This window comes from Baudoinia panamericana (genome assembly GCF_000338955.1).
Source record: "Baudoinia panamericana UAMH 10762 unplaced genomic scaffold BAUCOscaffold_3, whole genome shotgun sequence".
NCBI lineage: Eukaryota > Fungi > Ascomycota > Dothideomycetes > Mycosphaerellales > Teratosphaeriaceae > Baudoinia > Baudoinia panamericana.
In genome coordinates, this window is record NW_006911259.1 from 1690192 (window position 1) to 1717676 (window position 27485).

Consider the following 27485-nt stretch of genomic DNA (forward strand, 5'->3'; position numbering starts at 1 on the left):
CAGAGGTCCGGCAATGTCCAACATGCAATGAAGGAGGACCTCGAGAAGGGCAACGCCCTTCGCACGATAATCGAAAAAACGACGGTGTTGGCGGAGGCCGGCCTATTGAACACACTACCGAAGAATAAAATCGTCGCAGCGCTGGCAAAGGCTCAGCAGACGTCCGAGGGACTTATGTGATATGGCCGACACGCTCACGTCAATCGTTACTACCAACAAGCTCTCGCGAAACGCGGAGCGCCCCCAGCACTTTCAGTACAACGACCGTGCATCGCACGCATAGTAGGGCCTATGCGGAATTCAAGTAAGGCCAAGGCTACAAAGCCTACCGTTACTCCGCCAAAGCGTGCCGTTCCTAATGACGAGAGCGAGCGGCCTACCAAGATCAGGTGGCTCACTTCAGAGCCACCTCCGTGAGTTTTTGCGTCTTCACTAAGCAGTATGATCGCTGACAGACCTGGAGGGCGGACTTAGCTGTCGTTACAATCATGCTTGGCAAGTCTTAGTAGAAGCAGAGCTTCACTGTGCGAAGGAGAAGCTCACGCGGTATGCACGACTGTTTCGCCAGACGCCGGTTGTAACGCAGCCCTCGATGCGAGATATGCAGTACCAGACGCAGGATCAAGAGCCTACGGCGTTCCAAATGCCCCTAGAGTTCACTAACACGGGCAGGATCCACTCCAGGGAAGAAGGCAGCAGATCTAGCGATCAGGAAAGCCACGTGCAGTCCGATGGTGAATGGTCTTGGCTCTCCAACGCTTGGCTGCTTGGTGAGTATGTCGGAAGTGAGGCGTTCAAGGACGCTATCGCTGATGCCCTCGTGAGAAAGCCGAGCAGGAGGTCCATGTGAAATTTGGCGTACGCGAGCCGGTCTACGAAAGCCCAGCAACCCGTAGCAACTTCCAAAGGCTCCTTGTTGACATTGCAGTATTTCGCTGGAGCGCGTCGGAAATGGAGACGCTTGGCAGCTTGACAAGCAAAAGGTTTCTTCGTCATCTTTGCGTTGCGCTGAAAAGCCGAAGACAGCTGGCGCGCCTTCTGCGCCACCTTCGCTCGCGCTGACGAGCCGTGTGCTTACCACAAGCATGTAGAGGCAGGCAAGCCTTGCTATCGGACTTTGTTCGCGGGAAAGTAGCTTGGCGAAGCTGCCCGGCCCGGAAGGGGCGACAAGATCATCAGCACATGAAGTTCGGCAGCAAGCCTATTGCTTGGCCGACATTGACGGAGAAGCGGCGTCAGAGCGTACTTTGGTGGTCGCAGTCTTGATCAGTCTCCAGGCAGTTACGACGGGCAATCTTCATGGCCACAAGGTCGAAAGCTTGCTAATGGTCTCGTGCATGGTCTTCAGAAGCTTATATCTGCCACCTCCGGCGACCCAGCCTCGCATTCCGTGCCACCATAAAGTGTATCGCGTTCCCCGGAAATGAACAGGCCACCCTCTCGCACTTATCCATCGCGTAGCTGCAGTCACTAGCCACTTGCTTTACTCATCATCATAGGCGGCAAAGCCAGCTACCTGCTGCCGATGGTGAACAGTGCATCCAACTCACCACGTAGCTTGCTTAGGAAGCAACAACGCCGAGCTGACGCAAATAGTACGCTGGATCCGCCCTCCTTGCGTGGTAAAAATCTTTGCGAGGACTTCGGACGTGCTCGGCTGAGGGTGCCGGGCAAGGTGCGCAACCTTCCAGAACATCTGACGCTGTCATCGAGAGACTCGGCGCATGCATATCTTTTTGCCACATTAGCGCTGGTACTCAGTACATAATGCAAGCGCTTTTGTGTAGAATGCTCATCCATCCCTCATCTTCTTCGGCGGAGGTCTAAGGAGGCTGTCGTCCGGTAGCACGCTTCGTTTAGTACCAGGCAGACTGCCCGTCCCAATCTCATGGGCCTCAGTACTCACTTTCCGCGCTGGATACTTCGTCTCTAGCCCTTCGAAGCAGTTCCAGCTTGGTGGCTTGCCATTGCTATCTGGGCCAAGGAAGTAAGGATGCTTGAGCGCTTGTTCAGCGGTCAAGCGCTTCAGCGGGTCGTACTCCAGCAACTTCCTAAGCAAGTCCAGCGCAGACTCGTCCGGTGGTGAGGAGTTGTGGCCGCTGTAATTATTGTTCTGGACCGTGTTTCTGTACCACTTCTCCAGCGTAAGTGGGCGATTAACGGCAGGATTATGCAGGCTCACACTGGCGAGGCTGCTGTATTCGGGCATACTTTGCAAAAGAGGCCATTCTTGGCGTTTGGGTAGGCCGAGTACTTCGCCAATCTTGCCCATCTGGTTACGCTGAAACGGAACGGCCTTCTTGCTGTCTTGCTTAGCCTCTTCGCCCTTGAAGATCGGTCGCAGGCTCAACAGTTCGGCGAAGATGCATCCGACAGCCCAAAGGTCAATGGCAGGCGTGTAATGCCTGCTACCCAGTAGCAGCTCCGGTGCACGGTACCATATAGTCACGACGACCTTGTCGCCGCTGAATAAGGCCTGTAGAGGCTTGTAGAATAGGCGAGCTAATCCAAGGTCTCCGATTTTAATGGCGCCGGAGGAGGTGACCATGATGTTTGCGGGTTTGAGATCACGATGTATGACCCAGTTCTGGTGAAGATAAAGCAGGCCAGAGAGCAATTGGTACATACAGGAGCGGAGTGTAACGGCCGGAATAGGTGTGCGAGGGAGCAGGCTGTGGTGATGAATGAGCTGCAACAGATCATGCTCGGCGTATTCGAAGACCATGAAGATGCACTTGCTTTCCAAAATGATCTCGACCAGGTGAATGAGGGCTTGATGAGAAAGCTCCGTACACAATGCCATTTCACGAATGGCAGATTGCGATATGCCGGTGTATTGCAATTCGGCACCTTCTTTATCGGGCTTGAACTTTTTTATAGCGAAAGCTTCGATTGTTCGACCGCTCAAGGGATGCTTGACCGGCTGAGCAGGCTGAGCAGTGTTTCGTTTGGAGACCGCTTTGTAGACGCGGCCATAGGTGCCGCTGCTGATGAAACCCACGATGTCATAATGGTCGTTGATGTGTCGTTGCGGCGCATATGGTGTTCCTTGCATCTTGACCAGTGGTGGCGTTGCAGGCGCCTCTACATTCAGTCGTGAGTACCAAGGACGACAAAAATTTCATGGATGCGCACACACTCAAAACTGAACAACCGTAACCGCAGCATGATAACTACGCGTGTCGATTGAAGCGGACATGTTTAGAGTAACTGAGTGATGGCTTCTCATACGAAAATAATGAGACATGGCGGAAAGCGTACCCTCGAATGCTTCCTGCGCCGTCCTTTTGAGACTCTGATGCTGGGCAGGCGCGCTCGCCGCGGCCGAGATGATTTTGGCCTGGATGGCAGACGGTGGGGTTGAAACTGCCATGGTTCAAGCCTGGCGAGCAACAGCCGACTATTGCCGTCTAGGCAGAGTGTAAGATTGACGATGCCGGCGATGCTGCTAGCCTTGACCTAACGTCGCCAGTAACACCCGAGTGGACTGCTCGGACGAGCTGCGTACGTGAGCGCGCTAACTTTCGCGTGGTCGCACCGGGCCGATATGGCGACGTGCAGCTGACGCTATCTCTGCGAGGTATGTGTGAGTAACGGAAAGATGTTCGAGGCGGATTAATGCTCGCGATATCGGTGTGACAGGCCGGCCGCGCGTATGACGGCGGCTCTTGTTTCCTCGGAGCGTATGGTAAGCACCGTCTCGCCCCCAAGCCAGGCTAGCACGGAACACGCGTCAGTGTCGTTATCAGCTACTTACAGCAAGATGGCGGCCAACAGTACTTTACTCTTCGCTTGGAGGAATCTACCGTACAAGCTCTATCTCAAAGATATTTGACAACGTCGATAACGGTGGGATACGGCTGACACGTTACCTGCCCACCTGCACGTCCACGTCAGAGCCACTGTAAACTCAAGGGAGCGATGAAAACGATACCGTCGTCGCGCAACTCCCACTACGATGTGCACTACAATGAGTCACGTGTCAAGCTTTACTTACATCAGCATTCACATGGGAGCTTGTAGTCATTTCACCATGCGCTACGTACCAAATGTGCGGCTGCAATCAGCAAAGCAATTCCACTGTAATACTGATGCGAAGGTGGGGCTGGTGGCGTTCAAGCTCGGACAGCTCAATGAGTTTCTGCGAAACTTCACCATGCTTTGCTCCGTTTGACACCTCCACTGAAAGTTTAATTTTGCGTGTTGACGGAGGATGCGAACGACAGGCCATTAGCGACACGCGCGTTGTTCACTGCACAGTTTTCGTGGTAGACCCAAGCCAAGCGTGTCGCGCCCGGGATCACCATGTCTCAGACTTCAGCCTTCCGCGACCTCACCCCAAGCTTCTTCTTCCTACTTCTTGCTGCTACTATCGGTCCGTTGCTCTTCGGATACCATCTGGCCGAACTCAATGAGCCGCAGGAGGTCATTACCTGCGCTGCCGCCAAGTCCACTGCAACAACTAATGGTTTCGTCGCTGCCGCCCGAGCAGCGAACGCCGGGCCATTTCCGCAATGCATTCCTATGTCAAGTCTGGAGTTTGGCCTTGTGACCTCCTTCTTCACCCTCGGTGGGCTGATAGGCGCCTTGTCCGGCGGGCCAATCACGACCAAGTATGGCCGGTTGATTAGCATGATTGTCGCCGCCATTCTGGCCGCGATAGGTCCAGTCTTCGAGGCGCTGGCTACCAACCTTACGCTCTTCATCATTGGCCGCTTCATTGCAGGATTAGGTGCTGGAGCCGCAACTGTCATTGTTCCCATCTACATCTCGGAGATTGCACCTCCGCATCAAAAAGGGTTGTTCGGCGCAGCGACGCAAGTTATGATCAATGTGGGCATCCTGATCACCCAGTTACTTGGCCTCTTCTTGTCCAAAGGGCAGCTGTGGCGGATCATTCTGGGTGTCGGCGGTGGCATTGCAGCGCTTCAGGCCGTAGCACTGTTCATGGCGGGCCAAGAGAGCCCAAAGTGGCTGGCCGACAACGGCAAGCCTGCCCGCGCCAAGCGTGTACTTCGCAAGATCCGCGGGCATGAGGCGAACATTGACGAGGAGGTGTCAGGCTGGGGCTTGGAGTCTGAGCGCGACATGGAGGACGAAGAGGAGACGTTGTTAGCTAACGAAGACCACATGCATGACCACCCAGCTGATTCAGAAGGTGCTCATCCCGATGTCGGTCAAGACGGGCAGGGTGATGATCAGTCAAAGACAGCCCAAGCAGGCAACGCAGCAAAACGTGGTGCCGAGACACTGGGCTTCCTCGCCGTGCTGCAGAACGCGGACGTTCGACCCGCTGTCATCGCTGTTGTAACCGTCATGGTGGCGCAACAGCTTTGCGGCATTAACAGCATTGTCATGTACGGCGTGTCGCTCCTCTCAGATCTCCTAGAGGCAAACGCGGCGCTCTTGAACGTCTTGGTGGCTGCGCTGAACGTCATAGTCACCACCTCAGCTGCACCCCTGGTCGACAAACTTGGCCGCAAAACCTGCCTACTGATATCCATTGCTGGTATGGGTATCAATAGTGTCCTTCTGGCCATCGGTATCATGAAATCGATATCCATCTTGTCCGCCATTGCCGTACTGCTCTTCGTGGCATCTTTCGGACTTGGCCTCGGTCCGGTGCCCTTCATCTTGTCCTCAGAGCTGGTGGGCGCGGAAGCAGTGGGTGCCACGCAATCTTGGGCGCTTGCTGCTAATTGGATCGCTACGTTCATCGTGGCACAGTTCTTTCCCATTGTCAATGAGAAACTGGGCAAAGGCCAGGTGTACTTCATCTTCGCAGCGTTTGCGCTTGTGTTTGGCGCGTTCACGGCATGGTGGGTTCCGGAGACGCTTGGCAAGCGTGATGCTGAGGAGGTGTGGGGACGCAAGAAGGACAGGAGTAGGGAGGACTGATCGCGTACGTCGGTCATCTGACTTGTTGATAAGTTGATGCAACAGTATTCGGCCGGCTGAGAGGTAGCTCTTTTCCATACTTAAATGGCCTTGACTCCTTACCCCCCATCCTTCGCTGAACCCTACACTTACACCAATGCCCATGCTGCCGCCAGACTCGAAGGGCGTCTGGCAGCACAGTTCATCTGTTGATGGGAATGACTTGTAACGTGACAACTAAGTCCAACCTTGCTTTGCGAACGTGTGAAGACCGGCGAAACGATGCAGTTGGTCCACATCAGCCCCAAGTTTCCGCGAAAGCGTATCCTCCTGGATCAGGGCACGAGAAGCACAAAGCACGGAAGCAATGTGTAGTCATTGACATCGCGTGGACGATTACCGGCGTAACTGCAAGATGTGATCTCATTCAGGTAGGCGTTCCAATTGCGCAAGTTCATCTTTTCTTCCGTTCTCGGGGATGCTACATCTCCAAGGCAACACCAGCAAAGTAAGCTATTGCGAAGACCCCCCACTACAACGCCCCGGTCCGTTCATTCCAAGAGTCTCCTGCCGTCTGCATACTGATGGGGTTTCGTCGAAGCTCAGTCTCAGGTGCAACCCGTTGCGCGATTGCTGATACAAGCGTCTGCCCCAGAGATGGCGCCATTGGCCTGAGCGCTCCAACGAGTGAAATCAACGACACTCAGAGCGTCCGAGATCAGTTGCTCCGCGAAATAGTGTTGGAAGCTCTCAGCTTCCGACCACGAAATGCATGCATTTTCTCCGTTGGCGCTGTTGCACCACGACCGTGGCGAGGTTGGGAAGTTCTCGTACACAGCTTGTCCGAGAGCGCTGTAAAGAACGTTGACTGCGACGGTGCTTGTGACGTGGGCACCCGACTCGATCCATCTCCAGCGACTGCGCTCTTCGATCGTCGAACGTTTGTAGCTAATCGGGAGCGAGTTGTTCGAACAAGCGGTCACTAGGGATGCCATGTTGCCGCTGAGTTCTTGACACTTCGAATCGGTGTCTGCGGCTTGCTCAGCCGTCATCGTGCCGGCCATGGTCGTGTTGAGGAAGGCCACCACCAGCTCATCTTCGCTGCCATAATCGAAAGTGGCAGAGTAGGTGTCCATAGCTTCGATTGCCATATCCGAAGAGGGGTAAAGGAAGTGGTCGAAGTCGGTAGCGTCTTCGCCGAGGATGGTTTGAGAGATACTCGACAACCAGAACATCGTCCCGCTTCCACCAGGACCAGCAGTGTACGTTATGGACCTTTCCGCAGTGGGTAAGGCCCAAGTTGCGGCGAGTAGGCTCGACGAAGCGATGGCGCTCGCCAGCCTCATGATGATGAGTGACATGCTGGGCTGCAGTGGGATGACCCTGTTAAGAGTGCGAAGTAGATGGAAGTGGTATGATTTTAACAAGTGCTATGGTGGTGTACTTATTTGTCGTTGGGGACAGCGATGGTGATGATACACACCGTCTACTTGACGGCGCCTCAGGGCGGAACCCTACCTGACCACTCCTATCTCGCATCTTCCCTCCCCAGCACTGGCCGCTCGTCTGACGCGGCTGCTCAGGCTACTATCGCTGATTGCCGCAATCGTGTAGTGTAAGGATGAACGTCGTACCGGGCCACGAAGGAGTATGCTTTGTGACTGAGGTCATGTCGCTTCTGTGGAACAGTACGGCCACCGGGGCTGACCGGACGTCGTTCGATGGTCTTTGTCCTTGAAGATTGTATGTTAGTGCGAAGCATGAATTCGACAACCCGCGAGACCACATGGCATTGAGCACTGAACATAGGTGTCTGTGCGGCCACCAGGGCTGACCGGACGTTGTTCGTCGACCGTTGTCCTTGTAGGCTGGGCATTCGTGTAAAGCATAAGTCGGGCAACGGGGAAGCACGCTGCACCCAGCACTAAGCAATAGTTGTCTCCTATCGAAGGTGCACTCGATGCCGCCGTCACCGGACCATACCGACTCCCGTCAGCGGTTGGCCGGCAAGAGACCTCCGACTAGGTTGTGTCCAGACATACATGCTTGTTAAAGTTGAGACCGTAGGGGTTTCCGAAACTGTCGGCGGAAACCGAGACAGTCTGACAATCTGCCCTCATCGCATTGTAGACTTTACAGGGCAGCCCTAGAGGTCAGCTATAGCCGTAACACACGTCAGTCGTAAGCATGCTGAGCACTTTTGCCAACCCGACAGTGCGAACAGCTGCACCAAGGCTACATTCCTCTCTCAAGCCAGCCGGAATACCCGATCTAGGCTCACTCAGGCAGAGTGAGGGTTAGATCCATGAATGAGAATGGTGGAAAGCATACCAGAGCTCCGGGACAAGAAGTGTAGTCACCATCACCAAGGCGGAAAGTGCGGTACCTTAGACGTCCAAGGGCTGAGGTACTGGTGCGGTGTGCTATAGTTCTGGCTGTCTCTCTTCGCGGGCAAACCTTAAAAAGAAAGCGGCAGCCTTTCGTGACACGCTACTGCAGCGGCTATTGGAGTAGTTGCAATGCCCAGCTACTCCACCGTGCGAGCAACAACACAACGAGGCAATGCATTAGGTCTGGTGGTAGTACGACCTGGGAGTCAGCTCATGTCGACTTTCATTGTCCACCGATAAGCTGCTCCGGTGGGTCGTAATTGCTTAGCATCACGATTACTCGCTGATAGACGTTCCACCGCAGCAACTGCAAGTCCAAAGGCAAACCGTCTGCTTGCTGGGTTTGATTGCAGTGGAGCGGTTGCAGTGTGTTGGCAGCACAGCGGCGCGATGCAGCTCATCGCTTCACGCGCTGCATATGCATGTGCCCACCAGAACTTTGTCGGTACCTAGTCTACACCACCGTCGGCCACACTCGCTCCCAAGCGCCACGTGAGCAAGACATACTTTCAAACCTAGCAGAAATCACTCGGCTCTAGATGACAGCTTTCAGAGTGGCATGTGAGATTTCATCTCGTATGCATTGCCATGCGGTATTCATCCCCGCTAATTTTGGGCTACTTCGTTCGATCTGCAAATCATTGCTGCTCCACAACATCGCGGAGAGATAGTAGTAGCGCCCGTAGTTCCGCAAAGATCTGTCTCGCCTTTCGCTTGCTTTGATGAGGATGTGCCTGTCGATCAGACCGGCCCCTGCAGCAAAAGAACGCTCATGCGTCTGCCGGTATGTCAGCCCTCGGAATCATAGGCATGCTGCTGACACGTCGGTCACTTTGTCTTGCAAGCGTTGGGAGGTGCTCAGGACCGTGAAGCCTCTCGGTTGCCTTGACCGCAGTTGTGCCTTCGTAGATGATCGTGTTTCGCTGAGGCAGCACAAAGGCGAAACGGTGCGAGATCACTTGGACGCCGCCCCGTGCCAATAATACGAGCCCCGCCAAATAGCTCGCCCGAGCATTGGCAAACTCCCAATGCGGACACTATTGTGCAACCGCATCATGAAAACCAATCCACCTTTAAGCTAACGCCACTGCTATGGATGAAAGCTCTGCGATGGCGGCAGCATGGCATGCGGATATCTATGTACTGCCCTGCTCTGGCCAATGGTGGCGCGCAGAGTGATTGCGTGAGATAAAGATTATGGGGCAAAATACGGCTTTACCGGCAGCACTTAGGAGGCCACGGCTCTCAGCCAGCCAGTCAATGCAGAGGCTTGGCCAGACGCTTACAATGTCGCCCGCCGCGGGCATGAGCAGATGACGCTGCCACTCGCGCAAGCTTGTCCATAGCAACGGTCAGCTAGCTGGTTTCTGGGTGCTCGTACCGGAGGACTTGGTGCGCATGACTGCCAAGCTGTAGGAGAGCAGGGCTGTAATGCAGGATTTCGATAGTGTACGGTTTCGAACATCGCCGATCATGCGAGATAGAGGGAGTGTGTTCGGCTACACAGCATTCAAAACAGCTATCTTGATCACCAAAGACGTCGACTTGTTTTTGTACACAAAGCAAAGATTTCCAGGCAGAGATTGAGCGGGTCTTTGTTATAGGCAAGCAGCCAGGGGCAATTCGAGGATGATCTCGTGAGCAAGGATGTCTTTGCAGCGTTCGCTTGGTTGCAGCGGGATCTAGGACAGGAACAGGCTAGCACAGATTATGCTCCAAGGCCTGTGCATAGCGGTGCGGACGATCCATCCACCGCCCAGAATTGGTTGTGCTCCTCCTTCACATACACCACCCACACACCTCGCTGTCGCCGAAGTGCCTTTGTCCCTCGTTGCTGGCTCAAGCTGCGATACGGTACCGTGATCAGTGCTGTATCTGCAATTGTTGCCGTCCGTTCGTTACCCGCTTATTCTTGTTCGTTCAGTTTTCAGGCAGCACGCGTACTATCCGCAGACTGTGGCCTCATTGATGCTCTGGTAGCAAGGCAGTCAGATCTTGTATGCCGATGTATATGGCGGCAGCGCTACCCAAAATTCATACTGATCATGCCACAGATAATAGCAACACATTTACTCACCTCCTATCACCAATTCCGCGCCGCCCACGCCTCATTTACCGCTCACTGCGGCACACAACACTTGCTACATAACCTGCGAAGGGTGTCTACGGCGGGTCACGCCTTACCATGCACAACCCGGACACAATTGACTAAACGCTGCTTCACCGTAGCACCGCTATGGCCGAGGTCGCTGTCCCTGGTCGTTATAACGATGCCAGTGGCTTTGCACATTTCGCGGCGCCGCCTATGGTTCGTGGAGCGCCCGAAATAGAGATGGTCCGCAACACCGACTTCTCGTTTCCTGCTACGTCACCGCGAGCACGTCTGTCGAGCCTCCATCCATCCTCTGCAGATGTTTCGAGGCGACCAGTTTCGGTACACTCGGAGTCTCCGCCGGCCACTGCCAAGCCAAAGGCTCACCGAAGGGCTCGCTCGGACCTACCCAGCTTCTCGTTCAACGCTGCCGACGCAACCGGACTAAAGGACACGCTCACACCTCCCCTCACGCCGGACGGTGACGAGGAAAGTGCTTGTCTCACTCCTTCAGTCAGACATGGCCACAAGCGGCAAACGAGCGAGCTTATTGGTGGTGATTCAAGGCTGGGCATGGACTGCGCCATGAGCTCAAGTCCTACGAAGGGCATGATGTTCGTGCCGCCTGTGCTTCAACCGTCTTCGCGGGAAGGGGCTGCCTACAGACACAGACGGTTTCAGTCGAGTGTAAGCACGATGAGTGTGATGCAACCAACGACCAGCCAAGCAGGTGACAGTCCTACTATGACTGCCACTTTGCTTGATCAGCCTGAAACGGCCATGACACATCGAGCTGTAGCAGCACCTTACGCGGCCTTTTCTCTCACCGACCCTTTCGGCACCCCAGCCAATGACACCGAAAACAGACCACCATCGTCCTCGTCACGGCACGTCAAGATATCTGAAACGGTGGAGTACATCCCACGGCCACTGTCGACGATATCGTCTGAGACTGAAAGCTCGGTGTCAACGGCAAGGATGCACTCCGTCAACAACAGCATCTCCTCGGTGCTCAGCCTTGGTACACCTAGCCCACCGTCGACACGATACGGCCGCCGCTCGTTCAGCGAAGACGAAGCAAGAAGTCGCGCCAAATTGTCTCTCGAACTGCGGAATCGCATCGACGAAGAGGGCGAATGGTTGAGCCGCAAGTCGTTCCAAAGCGAGCAGAGGTCATCTCTAGACATGGCATCGGCACCCAATCTAACGACGGCTCCAATACTAAATCGGGATCGCGCAGAACCCACCCGCCATGCGAAGAGACACTCCCTTTCGCAGGCGCTTAGGCTTGACCGACGTCGAAGTGAACCGGCAATATCGACCAGCGGAAATCAGGCATCTCGATCTTCTACCACTTCACTGCAAGATACTGTGAAGCCGTCGAACGCTTTGCCCACTGCACACGAAGCTGAAGGCAAAGCTGCGACACGAAAGATAAAAGACTGGACACTGTTCAAGTTCTCAAAGAAGGCTCATGCTGGCAGAGGAGAAACAACAGGGGAAGCAACGCAGGCTGTGAGGCCGCAGAGTTCGTGCGACCCTCTAGCTTTGGTCGAGAAAGCACCTCTCGAACACTCCACTGCCGAAACGGATCTAGACGCTGTATTCGGGATGGCAGACACTGAGAGCCCTGTGGACACACCGTCCTTGCCACTACAATCACGCATGGAGAGCACCGTGTCAGGGCAAAACGTGCCACAGTCTAGTGCGTGGGATCTCAGCGACTCGAGCCCAATCCTTGATCTAGATGCCGCTCTAGGACCGTTCAAGACCCCTCCATTAGGAACGCACAGACCGAGGCATCCGATGCAGATGCACAGCAGTCGTAGCACTACCTATCCGTCCGGTCCGGCAATGCACTATCATGGGCGTACGCAGAGTGCACCAGACTTGATGCCTTGGTCGAGAGGCAGTGTAGCGTCCTGCAGCTCGTTGCCGGATGTGTTCGAGGGTGACGACGAGGACGAGTACGAGCAGCCCCAAACTCTACAGCGACCCAAAAGCGCAATGCTGAGCTCAAGTGTTGATGCTGGGGTCGGCATCCAGATCGTTGATGTGGCAAACGAATACTTGGAGGAGAGGTCAGGGCTTGACTGGCGTCTTGGCGATGGGCTGCGGATCAGCACTGCTGATTGGGAGCCGGAGCGGCCATCAACGTCGTACGGTAACCTCACTTCACGGCTGTCAACACCGAGCCTGGAACGACGGTCAATGTCCATCATGGAAGAGACCATCCCTGAAGAGTCGAGTCCGATCGACATCGATGTTGTGGAAGCACACGAGGAGCCTAGATCGTCATCCGTAACCAAGTCTTCCGACTCGAGCGAAACGCCTACTCTGATTACGTCGCAGGCAGGAAACCTCGGCCTGCCGGACGGTTCACAGTCGCTCATGACGCCTGACACCTACCAGACGTCGACCTTCTCATCGCCAGACTTTGCACGTCGCCAGGGCTCTTTCGACACTTCGCGCCTTGGGACCGCGGCATCCTCTGTCACCGACAGCCGGACACTGAGCTCCAGCAACGGCGATCAACACCACGACAACCGAGTCTCTGTCGACGATGTTCCATCTTTAACCAGTAGTCGATCGACGATGATGAGTACAATGAACCATAATGCATCGCGAGTTGATGTGGGAGGCACTGAACGAACACTGCCACCAGCGTCTCGCGCCGTGGACCCCGCTGTCGCTGCTGAGCGCCGACGAAAGCGCGCTAGCATTGCCAGCTTTTCTCAGCTCGTTGGCGCTTCGTTCAGTGCTAAGTCGAAGACCAGCGAAAGCGCAAGACCGCAAACTGCTGGCGATGCTCTCACACCGGTAGCACCGAAGAAGAAGGAGCATCGGCTCAAGAAGCTGATGTTCTGGCGATCGAAGAGCAAGCAGTCCCTGCGCGAGTGACGTTACGCGCTGATAGGACGAATATTTGCATATTCTGCTCATGCCGGGCGAATCCTCCCGCGCGACATCAGTCTATCCACCTGGTCCGTTGCAGACCGGATGCATCTTTATTTGACGAGCGTTCCGCATTTTTCTTGCTGCTTCCACATCAAGTGTGGAGTTTGGGCCATGAGACACAGCATGTGGCTTGGATGGATTTTCGGAAAGCGAGGCGTTACCGGTGTCTCAAGCGGGTAGTGATGACTTGAGGTCTTCCGACCTCTGATGGTGGATTGGGATGCAATTGATGATCAAGGTAGGCGGGTGCATGCTTCCATATGCTCGCTGGCATTTGCAACGCGACTCACACTTCATCAAGTTATTTGAGTGGTCTTATCATATTAATTGAAGGGTATGCGATATGGACACGGATGCTGTCACATAATGACTTGATATCGAGACTTTTTCTGACCAAGACTTGCACTACGTACACTCTCACCTTGGCAGTCTCCCTTGTGAAACGCATCGTTGTGGATTAATCTTCGCTTTTCAAACGCAATAAGAGGCTGGCCTATAGCGCTATAGGCCCAGCTCGCGCCATGCAATACGGAGGCAGCCGTCTTGTCTAGCTCCTTGACTGGCTCTCGGCACTCCCGCTGGTGCAGGAGGCGTCGCAAGCTCGTGGGGTGCTTACGCTAAATAAAGGGATTCAGCATTGAATGTTTGGAACTGGCCTCTTGCTGTCTCCAAATACATATTACATTGCACTTTCTCTTGTTTTCCTTGCCAACTGTGCTCCACTGTCGTTTCTCCTCTTCTGTTAACGTTCTTAGCCTTGGATTCCTGCGGCAACCTCATTTCGTTCGTTTGTACATCGGGGAACGACAGGCTTGTCGATTGCATTCTTTCGAGCACGCGATCACCGTCAAACTTGGGCTTTCGGAACTGGGTAAAGGAACGGCCTTACAGAAAGGACCATGAAGTGTTCTATAATTCTAGCAGCCGCCGCGGTGGCTCTGGCAAACGCCGCTGCATCTCCAGCAAGGATCGAAGCCAGAGCATCCGCCTCCTCTACCGGCTCTGCCACCCTACCAACTGTGACAGTGAAGGGCAATGCGTTCTTTGCCGGCAACAACCGCTTCTACATTCGAGGAGTTGACTACCAACCCGGCGGTTCATCCAATGTTTCCGACCCCATCGCAGACACGAATGGTTGCCAGCGTGACATTGTCGAGTTCAAGAAGCTAGGCATAAATACCATCCGCGTATACACCGTGGACAATACCGCGAACCACGACACCTGCATGAACGCCCTCGCAGCAGCAGGCATTTACCTCGCACTGGACGTCAATACGCCTAAATACTCGATCAACCGAGGCGATCCCGCCCCGTCGTACAATGCGGCGTACCTTCAGAACATCTTCGCAACGATCGATGCTTTCGCCCACTACACCAATACGCTTCTGTTCTTCTCCGGCAACGAAGTCATCAACTCGGACGACACGACCAACTGTGCGCCGTATGTGAAGGCCGTGACCAGGGATATGAAGCAATACATTGGGAGTCGCGGGTACCGTTCAATCCCTGTCGGGTATTCGGCGGCGGATGTGGAGAGTAATCGGTACGAAATGGCGACCTATATGAACTGCGGGCCAAGTGACCAGCGCAGCGACTTCTTCGCTTTCAACGACTATTCCTGGTGTGATCCGTCTTCGTTCACGCAGTCGGGCTGGGACAAGAAGGTGGTGCAATACGGCAACTACAGTATCCCGTTGTTGTGAGTACTCGTGTCGAGTTCGAAGGACGTGTCATCTGCTAACAAGCATCAGCCTTTCTGAGTACGGCTGCATTACGAATCAGCGGGCTTTCCAGGAAGTCTCGTCTCTTTACGGTTCACAGATGACTTCCGTCTATTCCGGCGGCCTTGTCTACGAGTACTCCGAGGAGGGCAACGGTTTCGGCCTTGTCACCATCAACGGCAACACCGTTACCGAGCATTCCGACTTCACGGCGCTTGAGACTCAGCTAAGCCAGAATGTTCCCAGCGGCGACGGCGGGTACAGATCTAGCGGTGCGCCCAGCGTTTGCCCCAACACGAGCTCAACTTGGGAGGTCACGGGTTTTACTGGCGAGATGTTGCCAGCGATCCCCTCTGGCGCCGTGCAGTACATGTCGAAGGGCGCCGGCACGGGTCCAGGTCTTACTGGAACCGGGTCGCAGACTGCTGGTGGTGCTAGTTCCGGGACCGCTACGCCGGGCAGTGGTGCGGTGACTGCTACCTCGAGGGCTCAACTTGCTTCGGCCTCGAGTGCGGCTCGGTCTCTTGTCCAGGGTGATATGGGAGTTGGACCTTTTGTCTGCGGTGTGGTTGTGCTTCTCAGCACGCTTCTTGGCGCCTCTTTGCTGTGATGAGTTTCTGGCATTTGGCGGGTGAGATGCAATAAAGCATATGGCTTTTGGAAGTGCTCCGGGTCATACTGCAGGCATTACTCGTATCCGAGGCGAACGGCGTGATCTTTACATCAGATTGGAAATATAACTTTGTCCTCTAGCAACCGCGTTGTACCACCGGATAGCATATGGCAGCATCAGACTGGCACTGCAGAGGGACATCCGAATTGTCACCGATGCTATCTTGTTGCAGGTGTTCAGACTGCGACCAACGCTAGCGCCGTGTGAGGCACATGTGCGTCTCTGTCAGCATCTTTTAATCAATTGAACCGCTGACAGACCGCCTGGTAAGCAGAGTATTCTACTTGCATCGGAGCCTGCAAATGTGCATCCTGCAGTCAGGCACATATGCTTGCACAAGCTCGCGCATTGTCGTACGCCGCAACGCCACAAGATGCCGCCAGAAGCGTAATTGAGGTCAAAGCAACGAAGGAATGTTGGGGAACGTTTTGATGGCGTTCGGCATCTCATGGCGTGCATCACATACGGGCGAGTAGTCAGACCTCCGAACATTGCCCTACTGCGCGCGGAAGCATCAGAGCCGATGTAGTCGTGTCCGTGGATGAGTCCGGCACTGGTTCGCTTTACAGTGCGTCTGCTACCGGAGAAAGTCGGTAAGCTGAACGATGGTGTATTGTGAGCACCACGAAGCACGGACGCCTGCCCTCGGAAGCGGTTAAGGAGAGGACCGCGACCGTTTCCAAATTTGGACAACCCTCTTCGATAAGTTTTGGTGGTGGCTTGAGGGAGACGAGGCAAGGAGAAGAAGGTGAGTAAGTGGGTACACAGATCGTTTCAGCACTATCTGAAATGATCAAAGACGCTTGAAGCTGTCGATATAGGTAGGTACTGGATGTCCTGAGTGTTTCGTCTCGTCGTTGTCCTCTCACACTCAAGGTGATCATCGAAACTCAGACCCGTAGAAAGCGTAGAAGAGCCGAGCAGTAGCCGTCAACTCCACCTCCGCTGCAGGCTTGCATAATGCTTGGCATCCTGAATCCTTGTGCTCACGAGGGCGGGTGCATGTTGCAAGAAGTGCATCATGATCCCTCATTCTCCCGTGGCCCATCAAGCGACCCTCTTTCATCGATATACCCTACCGGCGCAGCGGCGAGATTCAGACGGAAACAGGATGACTACTTCGCCAACCACAAGGGTTTAGCGGCGATAAGACAGCGCAGCATGGAGGAGGTGAGATCGGGACCGACGAAGGCTTCCTGCGGAGAGTTGTTGGCTGACACTTATGGTATGATAGGTTCACGGCGTTGATGTTAGCTGGCTGCATCATCCGGGAAAGGGTATGTCTCACCATCTGTATGAGGAAGGCGCGACTGCGGCGGTTATGCTGATCGCACCAAAAAGAGCATCCTCGAAAGAACGCTCCCGCACCACCGAAGCACAACATTAATCGCAAACCGGTAGGATCACCTTCGCCTCCGGCGGAGGCGTCTCCTCTACCGCCACGAACGTCGAGTTTACGCCCCCCGCAAGCGAGCAATGGCAACTCCGCCAATGCGTCCGCCGCGCCGACGTCGATCACCCCAGCGACGCCAGCGCAACCCAGCAGGGACACTGCGCCAGTTGCGGCCTCTGCGACTGCAACATTACCCGGCAATGGCGCTGTAGCCGCGACGAAAGCGCAGCAAAAACGACCCGGCCTTTTACATCGGGCAAGCTCAGAAAGGTCCGGTAATAGGGAGAGCTCGCGGCGTACTTCATGGCTCAACAACATCAGCTCCAAGTTCTCGTCCTCCTCATCTCAGCAGACCGTACCAGAGCGGCCTGCGCCCCCTCCCGCACAGCCGGCCAAGCAAGCAAACGCTAACGGGTCGCCTGCGCCGGTCGCGGCTAACGGTCAGACCGCACTCCCGCCCATGGAAGAGGCTGAGGAGGTGGAAGCTACGCCGACAAAGGCCAAGGAGCCCAGCTTCTTCTCCAATCTCACTCGCCGTTTGAGCTCCGCAAGCACGAGCAGCGCACCGCGGTATCAGGCCGGCAGCGGAGGCTTATGCTCGCGCAAAGTGCTAAACGTAGATCCTAACCGTCAAAGAGTACTCGTACCGGAGATGGACCCGAACAGATTGCGTAAGGTCAGCTTCTGCGTTGACGTGGAGATTGCTGGCGGACCAAGGTACTTGGAAGAGGACGAGGAGCGCGAGATGATGGCGAAGAAGAAGGACGTGAAGATGAAGGAGCGTGCGGAAGGTGAAGCTTTGAAGAGACCGCGATCACTGGAAGACGAGAAGGAGAAGGAGGGCGAGATAAAGCTCGATGCGAGGAGCACCAAGGTCTTGCATAGCTCAAAGCCTTCAGTCAGCCAGGGTGGGGACGATGATGCAGATGGGCTAGGACAGAGCTCAAGCTGCCCGCCAGGAGCTGACATCGACGGTCTCAACCGCAAGAAGGAGAAAAAGAAGAAGTCCGAGGAAGAGCGGAAGGACCGCAAAGAGAAGCGAAGAATGCGAGCCGTGGAGAATGGCTCGATACCGGTCGAGCTCCCAATGGGAGAGGATGGAGACGTGTCTCCGGACTCAGAGACTGCGCCTGAAGTTCGGCCTACGAGAAAGGAGGCTGATCAGCCGCCACCTATTGGATTAGGATTGCGACCAGATCCGCCTGCGCAGACCGCGACCAACCCCCAAGGACCAGCAGCAAGGCAGGATAAACCGACGACCGACCCTGTGCGGATATATAGGCGATGCTGCCAACTCAGAGAAACGCCGATTCTCAAACGCATCACAGAACAGCTGATGAAGCCTGACTGTGTTGCACCGTTTGAGCCTGGCGTTGTGAGCTGCTTAGATCTTACTGGCTCCCGTCTCCAGCTTGCAGACATGGTCACACTGGGTGACTGGCTAGCCGTCGTACCGGTCAAGAATCTGCGGCTGGAAGATGCAGACCTGAACGATGAAGGTCTGCGTTGCATCCTTGCCGGGCTTCTCGCCGCCAAAAGACCAGAGCCTACGAAGCGACGGTCGGTGCAGCCGCGTCACAGACAGGGCATGCCGGCCAGGTCTTACACCGAACGCTCCGGAGTCATCGAGAAGCTCACATTGAAGCACAATCCACGCATTACGCGTCTTGGCTGGAAACACATCTCCCTCTTCATATACATGTGTCGTTCCCTCAAAGCCATCGACCTCTCCATGAACCAATTCCCCGAGACTTTTCCAGCTTCGACGCACGCGACACCGACTAAGAGTCCATCTAACGCGCCGAAAGGCGATGCGAAGGACACGGACGCCGCGGCAATTTTCTACAAGTGTCTAAGTGAGCGCTTAGGTGGGTCGAAGATGGAAGAGTTGATCGTAAGCGAATGTGGTCTCAATTCCGATCAGATCCGGAAGGTCGTAGATGGCGCTATCGTGTGCGGGATCAGCAGACTGGGACTTGCTGGCAACCATCTCGACGACGAAGGGCTAGGTCATGTCATTCATTACCTACGGTCGAGTGTCTGCCATGGTCTGGACCTGGGCGGGAACGACCTTCGCGGCAAACTGGGTCACATTGCGGACGCAATCAACAACAAGCGTCACATACCGTGCTGGGGACTCAGCTTGGCGGGCTGCAACCTTGTCACGGCGGATCTGAAAGTGCTATTCCCGGCTCTTGTCAAATTGCCGGATTTCCGATTCCTGGATCTGTCGCACAACAGGGAGCTCTGCTTCCGAGACAACGGCACCGTCTCCCTCTTCCGGCGATACATGAGTCAGTTTAAAGAGCTGAAACGCGTACATCTTGCGGATGTTGGTATGAGCCCACAACAAGCCATTGCGTTGGCGGATTGCTTACCGGACGGACCGCGCTTGGCGCATCTGAATCTGCTCGAGAACCCCATGCTGAGTGCGCTCGCACATGCCAAAGATGAGGCTTCGCAGGAGGAGGCTTGCGCACTGTATGCCAGCTTAATGGCGGCTGTGAGGGTGTCGAGCACGCTGATTTGCATCGATATTGATGTGGGTACCCATCCTTTGACGCCACTGTTATTCGACTGTGAGCTAACAGTGCTGTGCAGGTTCCAAGCCAGGATAACAGCGAAGTTGTCAAGGCTCTAGCTAAACAGGTTGTGGCTTACTCTCTGCGCAACATGGAACAGTTTGCCATCGCGGAAGCTACAGGTATACCAACAGCAAACGCGACTGCCAAGCTTACCGAACCGCATGGTGGCGAGCGCAAAGTCAAGGAGATCACGGTCCCCGACGTGCTCATGCACCTTGTCGGTCACGTAGAGGGCAACCATGAGAACCACGACAATGACCCGCCAGCTCCAGATGGCGACTACATTGTCGGCGGTACTGGTGTGGTGAAAGCCCTGCAGTACGTGCTTGGCGAGAAGGCTGCGGATCTCCGCCGTACGTCTGTACCGGGGACACCTGTTTCTGGCGGTACGGTGCCCAGGAACGCCAGGCCTGGCTCTTCAGCCGGTCTGCCACCTACAGAAGAGCAAAGAGGTAAGGCGAAAAAGATGAGTAAGAACCTGCTGGACAGTGCGCGGAAAGTACGCATGAGGCTGCAGCCTGCACTTCTGAAGGAGGCAACTGCTGGAGACGAACTGGCGTACCGTCGGCTACTGTTCCTTGACCAAACGCTGCAGTCCATCATCCAGCGCTTTGAGGAAGAGTATCCCGAGACGCGCGTGCAGCCGCCGGGCAGTCCGAAAGTTCCGGCCAGCCCAGCAAGCTCCGCTACAGAGAGCGACCGCAGAACAGACCTCAGCCTCAACACCCAGGTCACTGAGTACACCGGCAATGGCTCCGAGGATGAGGATCTCGACGATGTGGGCGCGATCAAGAGGCCCATCAAGCGCCATGGCTCGCAAGTCTCGCTCGCCGCTCGCGCTTTGTCGCTCGAAGAAGGCAATCTGCATCGTCTCGGTCAACGGATGCGGCGTGAGATTATTGATTCGCCCACTACAGCGACGGCCGACCTGCCTGCCGAGCCGGAGGATGAGCGTATTCGTGCTCTACAAGACAAGATTGAAAGCACAAGCGGTACTGAGCTGAAAGGGCTGGTGGAGAGTTTGGGTTGGAAGGAAGCGTTGAAGAAGATTGGCGGTAACTATGAAGATTTGAGGAAGTTGCAGGAGATGGATCCGGAGGGGTGGGAGCAGTTCAGGGAAAGTCATATGAAGGCCAGGATGAATGCGGATAGGGACTGGTCGCGATGAGAAGGCTCTACAGCGTTGTTGGGGGCGAGTTTGGGTGGGCATTGACTTCATTGAGTGTTGTGTGAGTATGAGGTATTTTGGGGCGGTAATGGAAGATCTGATGTGTCCTGTAACGGTTGTGATGTACGAGTGGATCTTCTTCCGGGCATGAGCGCGGCGAGCGATATTGGTTGACGCATTTCATTCACACCTGACTCGCATCAAGAACGATTGCACGTTGAGAAAGACCTAAATCTCGAGAGCTCGGCCATGACTACACCCTGAAGATCTGGAGTCCTTGCTAACGGGTGTTAGGAGGCTCATCTCAGAGCAACACGGCACTACCGAACTTTTCAAGCGCTCTAAAGGTTGGTCGCGCTCGGTAGGCAGAGCGAAAAACGATTAGGCAATCACAGACGACCGAGTGTTTGCGACGCGCTAAGACGGTGAACCTAGCCTTCTCGACCTTCAGCGTGGAGCGTGGCATGAATGCCCGCAGTAACTACGATTTTGGCAAGACGAAGCCCCGACTTACTGCATGCTTGTCGTAGAGTATGGAGTAAAGGGTCATACGAAGCACCTTGCCGTCTTCACAGCAGATTCGCTGTGTCCACATGGTGCGTTCACCCTACCCTGCACTCAACCTGCCCCGTGCCGCTGATTGCGTCTCCACCAGCACATCAGCCGTCACTTTGACTTGCGGAGAGGAATGTCTTGCGTTCTTCAAGCCTCACTTGCCAGGGCTCATCGCTCAGTATGTCTCACTCACTGCCGGTATCACTGCTTCACTGCTCACGATCTTCATCTTCACGACACGCAGCAAGCGAATGTAAATTTGACAGATCTTACCCCACGCCTCAAGGCCAGTCAGTATAGTTCACTTGAAGCATTCACTTCCCGTCTCTCCCACTCCGTGGTCCGAGCTTGTGCTCTCGACGTGGCATATATGTTCAACTTCGTCGCTGTTGGGGACAATACTATCATCAACACTCCCTCACAAGCTACTTTGCCTGACAACACCAGTTACTCCACCTCAAGATATCCATCCGATTGACCAATGGCGGCTCAACCAGCATCCAAGCGTACAGCATCAAGCGAGTGCCGGTTTCTCAAGCTCCCACGGGAGCTGCGCAGGGAAGTCTACGAATCGGTTGCAGACTCAGTGCCGGAGATCAAAATCCAGAACAACGGCAAAGTCTCACGCCCGACTGCGGAGCACGCCCTGGCCTACCCTGAGCTCAAACAAGAGATTCTCTCAGACTTCCAGAACTATATCAAGTATAGAGCGAAAGCCTTCAGCCACGACGTCTACGGCTACGACTTCCGTCAACTCCAAGCTTTTCTATCGTCTTCCGTCACGTCCGTCCCGGGTGTGCGCATAAGCGTACGCTGACCGTGACAGTCGAACTCGACACAGACTCGAAGCTGGCCAGCAAGGACTTGGTGTCTTGGCTCAAGTACTGCGAGCGCGAGCCCGTCATGCAACGCATCGAGCGACTCTATGTGCTTGAGCTAGACACAGAACATTGGAGCCGAGGGGACCTTGAAGAAGTTCAAAAGGGTCCTGACTCGCGTCCGGGACATAGAGGCCCAGTTCAGCACGGGCGAAAATGAAGCACTTGGTGATATCAGGGACATCGAATGGCATCTTAGCGGCCAGATCGAGCGAGTGAAGAACAACATGGTCATCGAGTTCCTCTCGAGCACCGACGGTATCACTGGAGCAGAGGATCCAGATTATCTGGTGTGGAGATGCTTTGGCGACTCTATCTGAGTGCGCACGAGGTTCCAAAGGTCCGGGAGAGCGATATCAGAGTGAGCTGGCTACGATCAAGCATAATCTCTGCAGGCGGGACGGACGACGAGAGCATATGGAGCATAGGGAGCATCTCCTACAAAACATGGCACAGTGATTTGACCGCAGAAGAGGTCTGCAGGTGAGCATTCACCGGGTTCTTAGAGGGACTCTAATCACTAGTCTTTGATTCTCCTCAAAGCCACTGGCAGCACATATGACACGCTTAGCGACCTGGCGGTCTGTGCAATGCGTGCTGTGACTGATGGGCAGAGAAAGATCTGCACTTCCATAGGTGAGAGCGCACCAGTGATAGAGCCGCTCGGATACTCACTGTGCAATATGCGTCCGCAGGACAAGCGGACGGTTGCTGTCCGTAGCAAGACCGAGAAGCTCAGGTGACTTCGCATACAACGATAATTGCCGAAGTCTAGAGCACTCACTGCAACTGAATGTACAAGCGGGAATCGGAGACGTTAAACAGTCGTTTCATCGCGTCTATCACAAGCGCACTATACACGCAGCATATTTGTCGCAGAGGTCACCCGCATGATCCTCCTCCGTGCGCATACAGCAGCTTAGATGAGTTGCAAGAAGGCACGGTTGATGGGCGAGCGCAGCGGTTTGACGTCCTTGTAGAAGTCCACGGTGGCGGCAGCACGCTTGGCGATGCCTTCGGGCGTGAACTCGAATTTCTGTCTCGTTGTCAGCGTCGTGTACGACCAACATTGTAACTATATGACGGATTGTGTTTGGCTTACCTTGTAAACGTCCAAGTACGGACCCGAAGCACCAAAGCGGTTCAGGCCGAACTGCTCATGCGAGTACTTCTCCCATCCAAGTGTAGACATGACCTCAACCGACATAGCCGGGATGCCATCCGGAATGCAAGACAACCTGTAGTCCTTCGACTGCGCATCGAAGACTTCCACGCAAGGCATCGAGACAACACGAGCCTGGAGGTTGTTGTTCTCCTTGAGGTACTTGGCCGCCTCCAAGCAGATCGCGACTTCAGAGCCAGTGGAGACGAGCGTGATGTTCGCGTCCTTGTTCTCGAGTAAGACGTAGCCACCCTTGATACCGTGCTCGATCGTGCTGCCCTCGAGCTGCGGCAGGTTCTGGCGGGTGAGTGCCATGATGGATGGGGTGTTCTGCGAGGTGAGAGCGACGTAGTAGGCGGCGGAGGTCTCGTTGCCATCGGCCGGACGCCAGACCATCATGTTGGGCAGCGCGCGGAAGTGGGCGAGGGTCTCGATAGGCTGGTGAGTTGGGCCGTCTTCGCCGAGACCGATCGAGTCGTGGGTGGCGATGTAGATGACGCGCTGGTGGGAGAGCGACGAGAGACGGACGGCGCCGGCAGCGTACGAGACGAAGTTCAGGAAGGTACCGCCGGCGGGGATGATGGTGCCGTAGGCGGACATGCCGTTCATCATGGCCGCCATGGCGTGCTCACGCACACCGTAGCGCATGTAGCGACCGCTGTACTCACCGATGCCGGTGCTCTTCGGTTGGAAATCGACGGCGCTCTTCCATCGGGTGTTGTTCGAGCCAGTCAAGTCGGCAGAGCCGGAGATGAGCTCTGGCACAACGTCGTGGATGGCTTCGAGCACAGCCTCAGAAAGCTTGCGCGAGCCGACAGCCTTGTCCGAAGTCTTGTAGACCGGAAGCTTGTTTTGCCAGCCCTCTTGCAGCTTGCCTGTGAGGCGGCGCTTAAGGTCTGCGCCAAGCTCCTTGTGCTCGCTCTGGTACTTCTCGAACAGCTGGTTCCACTCTTGCTCGGCAGCAGCTCCTTCCGAAGCGTGCTTGTGGTACATGTCGTAGACCTCTTGCGGCACGACGAAGCTCTTGTTGGGGTCAAAGCCGAACTTCTCCTTCACCTGCTTGCAGTCATCCTCCTTCAGCGGGTTGCCGTGGACGCCACCGGTGCCCTGGAGTTTGGAGCCGAAGCCAATGGTGGTGGTAAGCTGGATCATGGAAGGCTTGTCCTTGACTTCCTGGGCCTTCTTGATGGCAGCCTCAATGCCCTCGTAATCGTGGTCGCCATCCTTGACGTGCTGCACGTGCCAGCCGTAGGCCTCGAAGCGCTTCGAGACGTCCTCGGTGAAGGCACACTTGGTGTCGCCGTCTGTAAAAGGTCAGTGCAAGTTCAACTTATGCGGAGCGCCACTCTTACCGATGGAGATGTGGTTGTCGTCCCAGATGCAGATCAGGTTGCCGAGCTGCAAATGACCGGCAGCAGAGGCGGCTTCGCTGGCAACACCTTCCATGGCACACCCATCACCGAAGAAGCAGTAGGTGTAGTTGGTGCACAAGTCGAAACCGGGCTTGTTGAAGACGGCCCCAGTGTGGGCTTGAGCCACTGCAAGACCGACGGCGTTGCTAAAGCCTTGGCCGAGCGGACCCGTCGTCACCTCGATACCGGGTGTGTCGTGCGCCTCCGGATGACCCGGGCAGATGCTGTCCACTTGACGGAACGCCTTCAAGTCCTCCATGCTCACTCCGTAGCCGAAAAGGTGCAGGATGGCATACTGGAGCATGCAGCCGTGGCCGTTGCTATTGGTCTGTCAGTCTGACCGTCTGTATTCGGATCGCTCTTTATGTTGCCGCCTTTCATATCGAACCGATCGCCACTGGGATACCTACGAAAGAACGAATCGATCCCTGTTAAGCCAATCCGGGTTCTTGGGGTTGAAGGTCATGAACTTGTTGAAGAGGATGTGCGCCACCGGCGCCATACCCATGGGCGCACCAGGGTGGCCGGAGTTGGCCTTGAACGTGGCATCGACCTGCGACGGAGGATTGTATGAGCTCCATATACTTTATATCGTTGCGGCATAGACTCGACGATGAAGCTCTGTCTGGTGTACTTACGGCCAACGTCCGGATGGTGTTGATGGCGAGTTCGTCTACCTTGTCGTAACCCATCTTTGCGGTGCTTGTGGGATGATTTTGATGAGAGAGGAGGATTGTTGACAGCAGCGCGGAAAAAGTTCAATGCTGTGAATGAAGCTTTGAGTGGCTGTGACGTTTCGGTTGAAGGTGGGGCAGCCAAGGTGGGATGAATGCAGTGGGCGGTCGGTGTCGGTGTCGGCCTTCGCTGATTTACCACGAGTCCACCGGGTAAATGTGTCTGTCCTTCGAGAAGACAGTCTTCGCTCTATGGCTGAAACCTTACCGGCTGGCGATTTCGGTACGCAAGCAAGATTCAGGAGGACACAACGATCACTCAAATGTATGACCTTCCCCCAGCCGACAACGGATTCTGCGGCAGCTTTATCACCTTACGCATTGCTGAATAAGGTCCCGGCTGCAGCTCCAGCTCTGGACCGATCCCGAGATCAAAGTTACCTGTAGTCTACGACCTTGCGGGTACAATGTCACAACCTTGTGCCGGTGCACTTCCCAGCCGAAGGGGTTGTTCAGTGCCCCTAGCGTCGGCATAGTTCGCTAATACTAATTGATATGCTTTTGGGATATCGGGAGCCGCGCGAGAGCGCTACTAAGGTAGAGGTCGGTAAGTCAATAACCTAGTCCGACGGAGGCTACCCCAACCCGGGAGTACCATGGTCAACTCCTCAGGCACCCGCAGCAGCCTCCAAAGCCGCAGTAGTCCTATCGGTCGCCTGCACCGCAGCATAGACCTGCGACCACAGTGGGCAGCGATAATCCACCTCATACTGATTGATTACCGTGACACCCCCACCCCGCGCGTTGTACCTATCACCGAACAAACCCAGATCAAAAGCACCTCTTAGCACCGTCCCATTCGGTGCGGTATAGAGCCCGTCAATCGAGACACCCGTGGCACCAATCAACACCGGCCCAACGGCACCAGTTCCCACAGCGTTCCAACCCGGTCCACCCATTGGGTTCTTCGCAAAGCGAGCCCAGGCACCGCGCATAGAGGTCGTAAGCGCATTCTCCTGTGTCGTGACGTTCGCTTGCGAGAAGGTGGAGAACACGAGTGCGATCTCCTCCGAGTGATACGCTCCCAAACCCGGGTACGCCTGCGTGTTGGCAAAGGTGGCGTTGAAGTAGTACCGCCAGGTTGGTATGCCGATGGAAGCGGAGTCGTTCGCCCACTGGCCTTGACCACACTGGAAGATCCACTCCGTGAAGATCTGCGCGATCACGTCGTAAGGTGTGTTCAGCCCGCCTTGGCCTTGCGGGTAGAGTGCTTGGATGGCAGAGATGAGGGCCGTATTGTTGGCGAAAGTGGCTTGGAGGTAAGCTAGTGTGTTGTTTTGCCCGATCGTGAAAACACTATCGAACCGTCAGCAATGGGCCTTAGCTTGCAAAGAGCAACGTGGTTGCGTACCGTCCTTCCTGCGAGTTGGTGCCTCCCATGACTGGAATCTTCGCAATGTTTCCGCTCAGCCTCATCTGCGCGGGATTGGAGACCAGTGTAACGTTGTCCGGTATCGGTGAGGAGACAAGTGACCGCTGATCGATGACTTGCTGGATCGCGGTGGCGTTAGCGGCTCGCAAGCAAGTCAGGTTCGACGAGTAGGTTCCAGGACAGCCCAAGGCGGCGCTCAGCTGGTTCCACGATTGCACAGAGTTTGCCAAAGGAGATCCACGATAGCTGTACTGGCCTGACTCGAGAATTGCGCCGCGGAACGGTGGGCTGGATCCAGCCGGGAACGAAGTAAGCAAGGCGTCTACCGAGAATGCACCAGCGCTTTCGCCGAAGATTGTGACTTTCTTCGGAGACCCGCCGAAGGCTGCAATGTTCCTCTGAACCCAGTCCAGAGCCAGACGTTGGTCCAGAAAGCCCAAGTTGTGGCCAGTACGTGGAAGCTCTGGTGAACCTGGAAAGCCAAAGACTGAACGGAAACCAGCTGTCAGCGACAT

General features: G+C 55.3%; 12 protein-coding genes across 12 annotated transcripts; 8 read left to right on the top strand and 4 right to left on the bottom strand.

The window, feature by feature from the left end:
- Positions 1 to 181: 181 nt before the first annotated feature.
- On the top strand, positions 182 to 850 carry BAUCODRAFT_22604 (uncharacterized protein; the record flags this gene model as incomplete). Its single annotated transcript, XM_007675270.1, has 3 exons — positions 182 to 282; positions 306 to 413; positions 475 to 850. 3 exons carry the CDS (start codon positions 182 to 184, stop codon positions 848 to 850), a joined length of 585 nt encoding a protein of 194 aa, XP_007673460.1.
- A 577-nt stretch (positions 851 to 1427) lies between these two features.
- BAUCODRAFT_400848 (uncharacterized protein) lies at positions 1428 to 3355 on the bottom strand. Its single transcript, XM_007676069.1, has one exon. The coding sequence runs from the start codon at positions 3053 to 3055 to the stop codon at positions 1793 to 1795; it is 1263 nt and encodes a 420-aa protein (XP_007674259.1). The 5' UTR covers positions 3056 to 3355; the 3' UTR covers positions 1428 to 1792.
- Positions 3356 to 4305: 950 nt separating this feature from the next.
- Positions 4306 to 5898, top strand: BAUCODRAFT_64622 (uncharacterized protein; the record flags this gene model as incomplete). The annotated part of the gene is made up of 1 exon (XM_007675516.1): positions 4306 to 5898. The coding sequence occupies one exon, from the start codon at positions 4306 to 4308 to the stop codon at positions 5896 to 5898; it is 1593 nt and encodes a 530-aa protein (XP_007673706.1).
- A 112-nt stretch (positions 5899 to 6010) lies between these two features.
- Positions 6011 to 6437, top strand: BAUCODRAFT_400371 (uncharacterized protein). Its single transcript, XM_007676070.1, has one exon. The coding sequence runs from the start codon at positions 6090 to 6092 to the stop codon at positions 6387 to 6389; it is 300 nt and encodes a 99-aa protein (XP_007674260.1). The 5' UTR covers positions 6011 to 6089; the 3' UTR covers positions 6390 to 6437.
- Positions 6438 to 6485: 48 nt separating this feature from the next.
- Positions 6486 to 7223, bottom strand: BAUCODRAFT_120638 (uncharacterized protein; the record flags this gene model as incomplete). The annotated part of the gene is made up of 1 exon (XM_007676071.1): positions 6486 to 7223. The coding sequence occupies one exon, from the start codon at positions 7221 to 7223 to the stop codon at positions 6486 to 6488; it is 738 nt and encodes a 245-aa protein (XP_007674261.1).
- A 1401-nt stretch (positions 7224 to 8624) lies between these two features.
- Positions 8625 to 9413, top strand: BAUCODRAFT_31688 (uncharacterized protein). Its single transcript, XM_007675441.1, has 2 exons — positions 8625 to 9045; positions 9100 to 9413. Exons 1-2 carry the CDS (start codon positions 8996 to 8998, stop codon positions 9248 to 9250), a joined length of 201 nt encoding a protein of 66 aa, XP_007673631.1. The 5' UTR covers positions 8625 to 8995; the 3' UTR covers positions 9251 to 9413.
- A 594-nt stretch (positions 9414 to 10007) lies between these two features.
- On the top strand, positions 10008 to 13408 carry BAUCODRAFT_400458 (uncharacterized protein). The gene is made up of 3 exons (XM_007676072.1): positions 10008 to 10264; positions 10329 to 11256; positions 11353 to 13408. The coding sequence occupies exons 2-3, from the start codon at positions 10504 to 10506 to the stop codon at positions 13258 to 13260; spliced, it is 2661 nt and encodes an 886-aa protein (XP_007674262.1). The 5' UTR covers positions 10008 to 10264; positions 10329 to 10503; the 3' UTR covers positions 13261 to 13408.
- Positions 13409 to 14216: 808 nt separating this feature from the next.
- On the top strand, positions 14217 to 15648 carry BAUCODRAFT_22609 (glycoside hydrolase family 72 protein; the record flags this gene model as incomplete). Its single annotated transcript, XM_007675271.1, has 2 exons — positions 14217 to 15016; positions 15069 to 15648. 2 exons carry the CDS (start codon positions 14217 to 14219, stop codon positions 15646 to 15648), a joined length of 1380 nt encoding a protein of 459 aa, XP_007673461.1.
- Positions 15649 to 16188: 540 nt separating this feature from the next.
- BAUCODRAFT_401333 (uncharacterized protein) lies at positions 16189 to 21154 on the top strand. The gene is made up of 4 exons (XM_007676073.1): positions 16189 to 16881; positions 16946 to 16988; positions 17053 to 19646; positions 19706 to 21154. The coding sequence occupies exons 1-4, from the start codon at positions 16672 to 16674 to the stop codon at positions 20855 to 20857; spliced, it is 3999 nt and encodes a 1332-aa protein (XP_007674263.1). The 5' UTR covers positions 16189 to 16671; the 3' UTR covers positions 20858 to 21154.
- Positions 21155 to 21893: 739 nt separating this feature from the next.
- On the top strand, positions 21894 to 22610 carry BAUCODRAFT_146328 (uncharacterized protein; the record flags this gene model as incomplete). Its single annotated transcript, XM_007676074.1, has 2 exons — positions 21894 to 22220; positions 22359 to 22610. The coding sequence occupies 2 exons, from the start codon at positions 21894 to 21896 to the stop codon at positions 22608 to 22610; spliced, it is 579 nt and encodes a 192-aa protein (XP_007674264.1).
- Positions 22611 to 22775: 165 nt separating this feature from the next.
- On the bottom strand, positions 22776 to 25878 carry BAUCODRAFT_31694 (uncharacterized protein). The gene is made up of 5 exons (XM_007675442.1): positions 25503 to 25878; positions 25275 to 25417; positions 24805 to 25184; positions 23393 to 24756; positions 22776 to 23326 (listed from the first exon to the last, which is right to left on the bottom strand). Exons 1-5 carry the CDS (start codon positions 25554 to 25556, stop codon positions 23210 to 23212), a joined length of 2058 nt encoding a protein of 685 aa, XP_007673632.1. The 5' UTR covers positions 25557 to 25878; the 3' UTR covers positions 22776 to 23209.
- Positions 25879 to 26206: 328 nt separating this feature from the next.
- BAUCODRAFT_64400 (uncharacterized protein) lies at positions 26207 to 27485 on the bottom strand (the record flags this gene model as incomplete). The annotated part of the gene is made up of 2 exons (XM_007675505.1): positions 26207 to 26894; positions 26950 to 27485. 2 exons carry the CDS (start codon positions 27483 to 27485, stop codon positions 26207 to 26209), a joined length of 1224 nt encoding a protein of 407 aa, XP_007673695.1.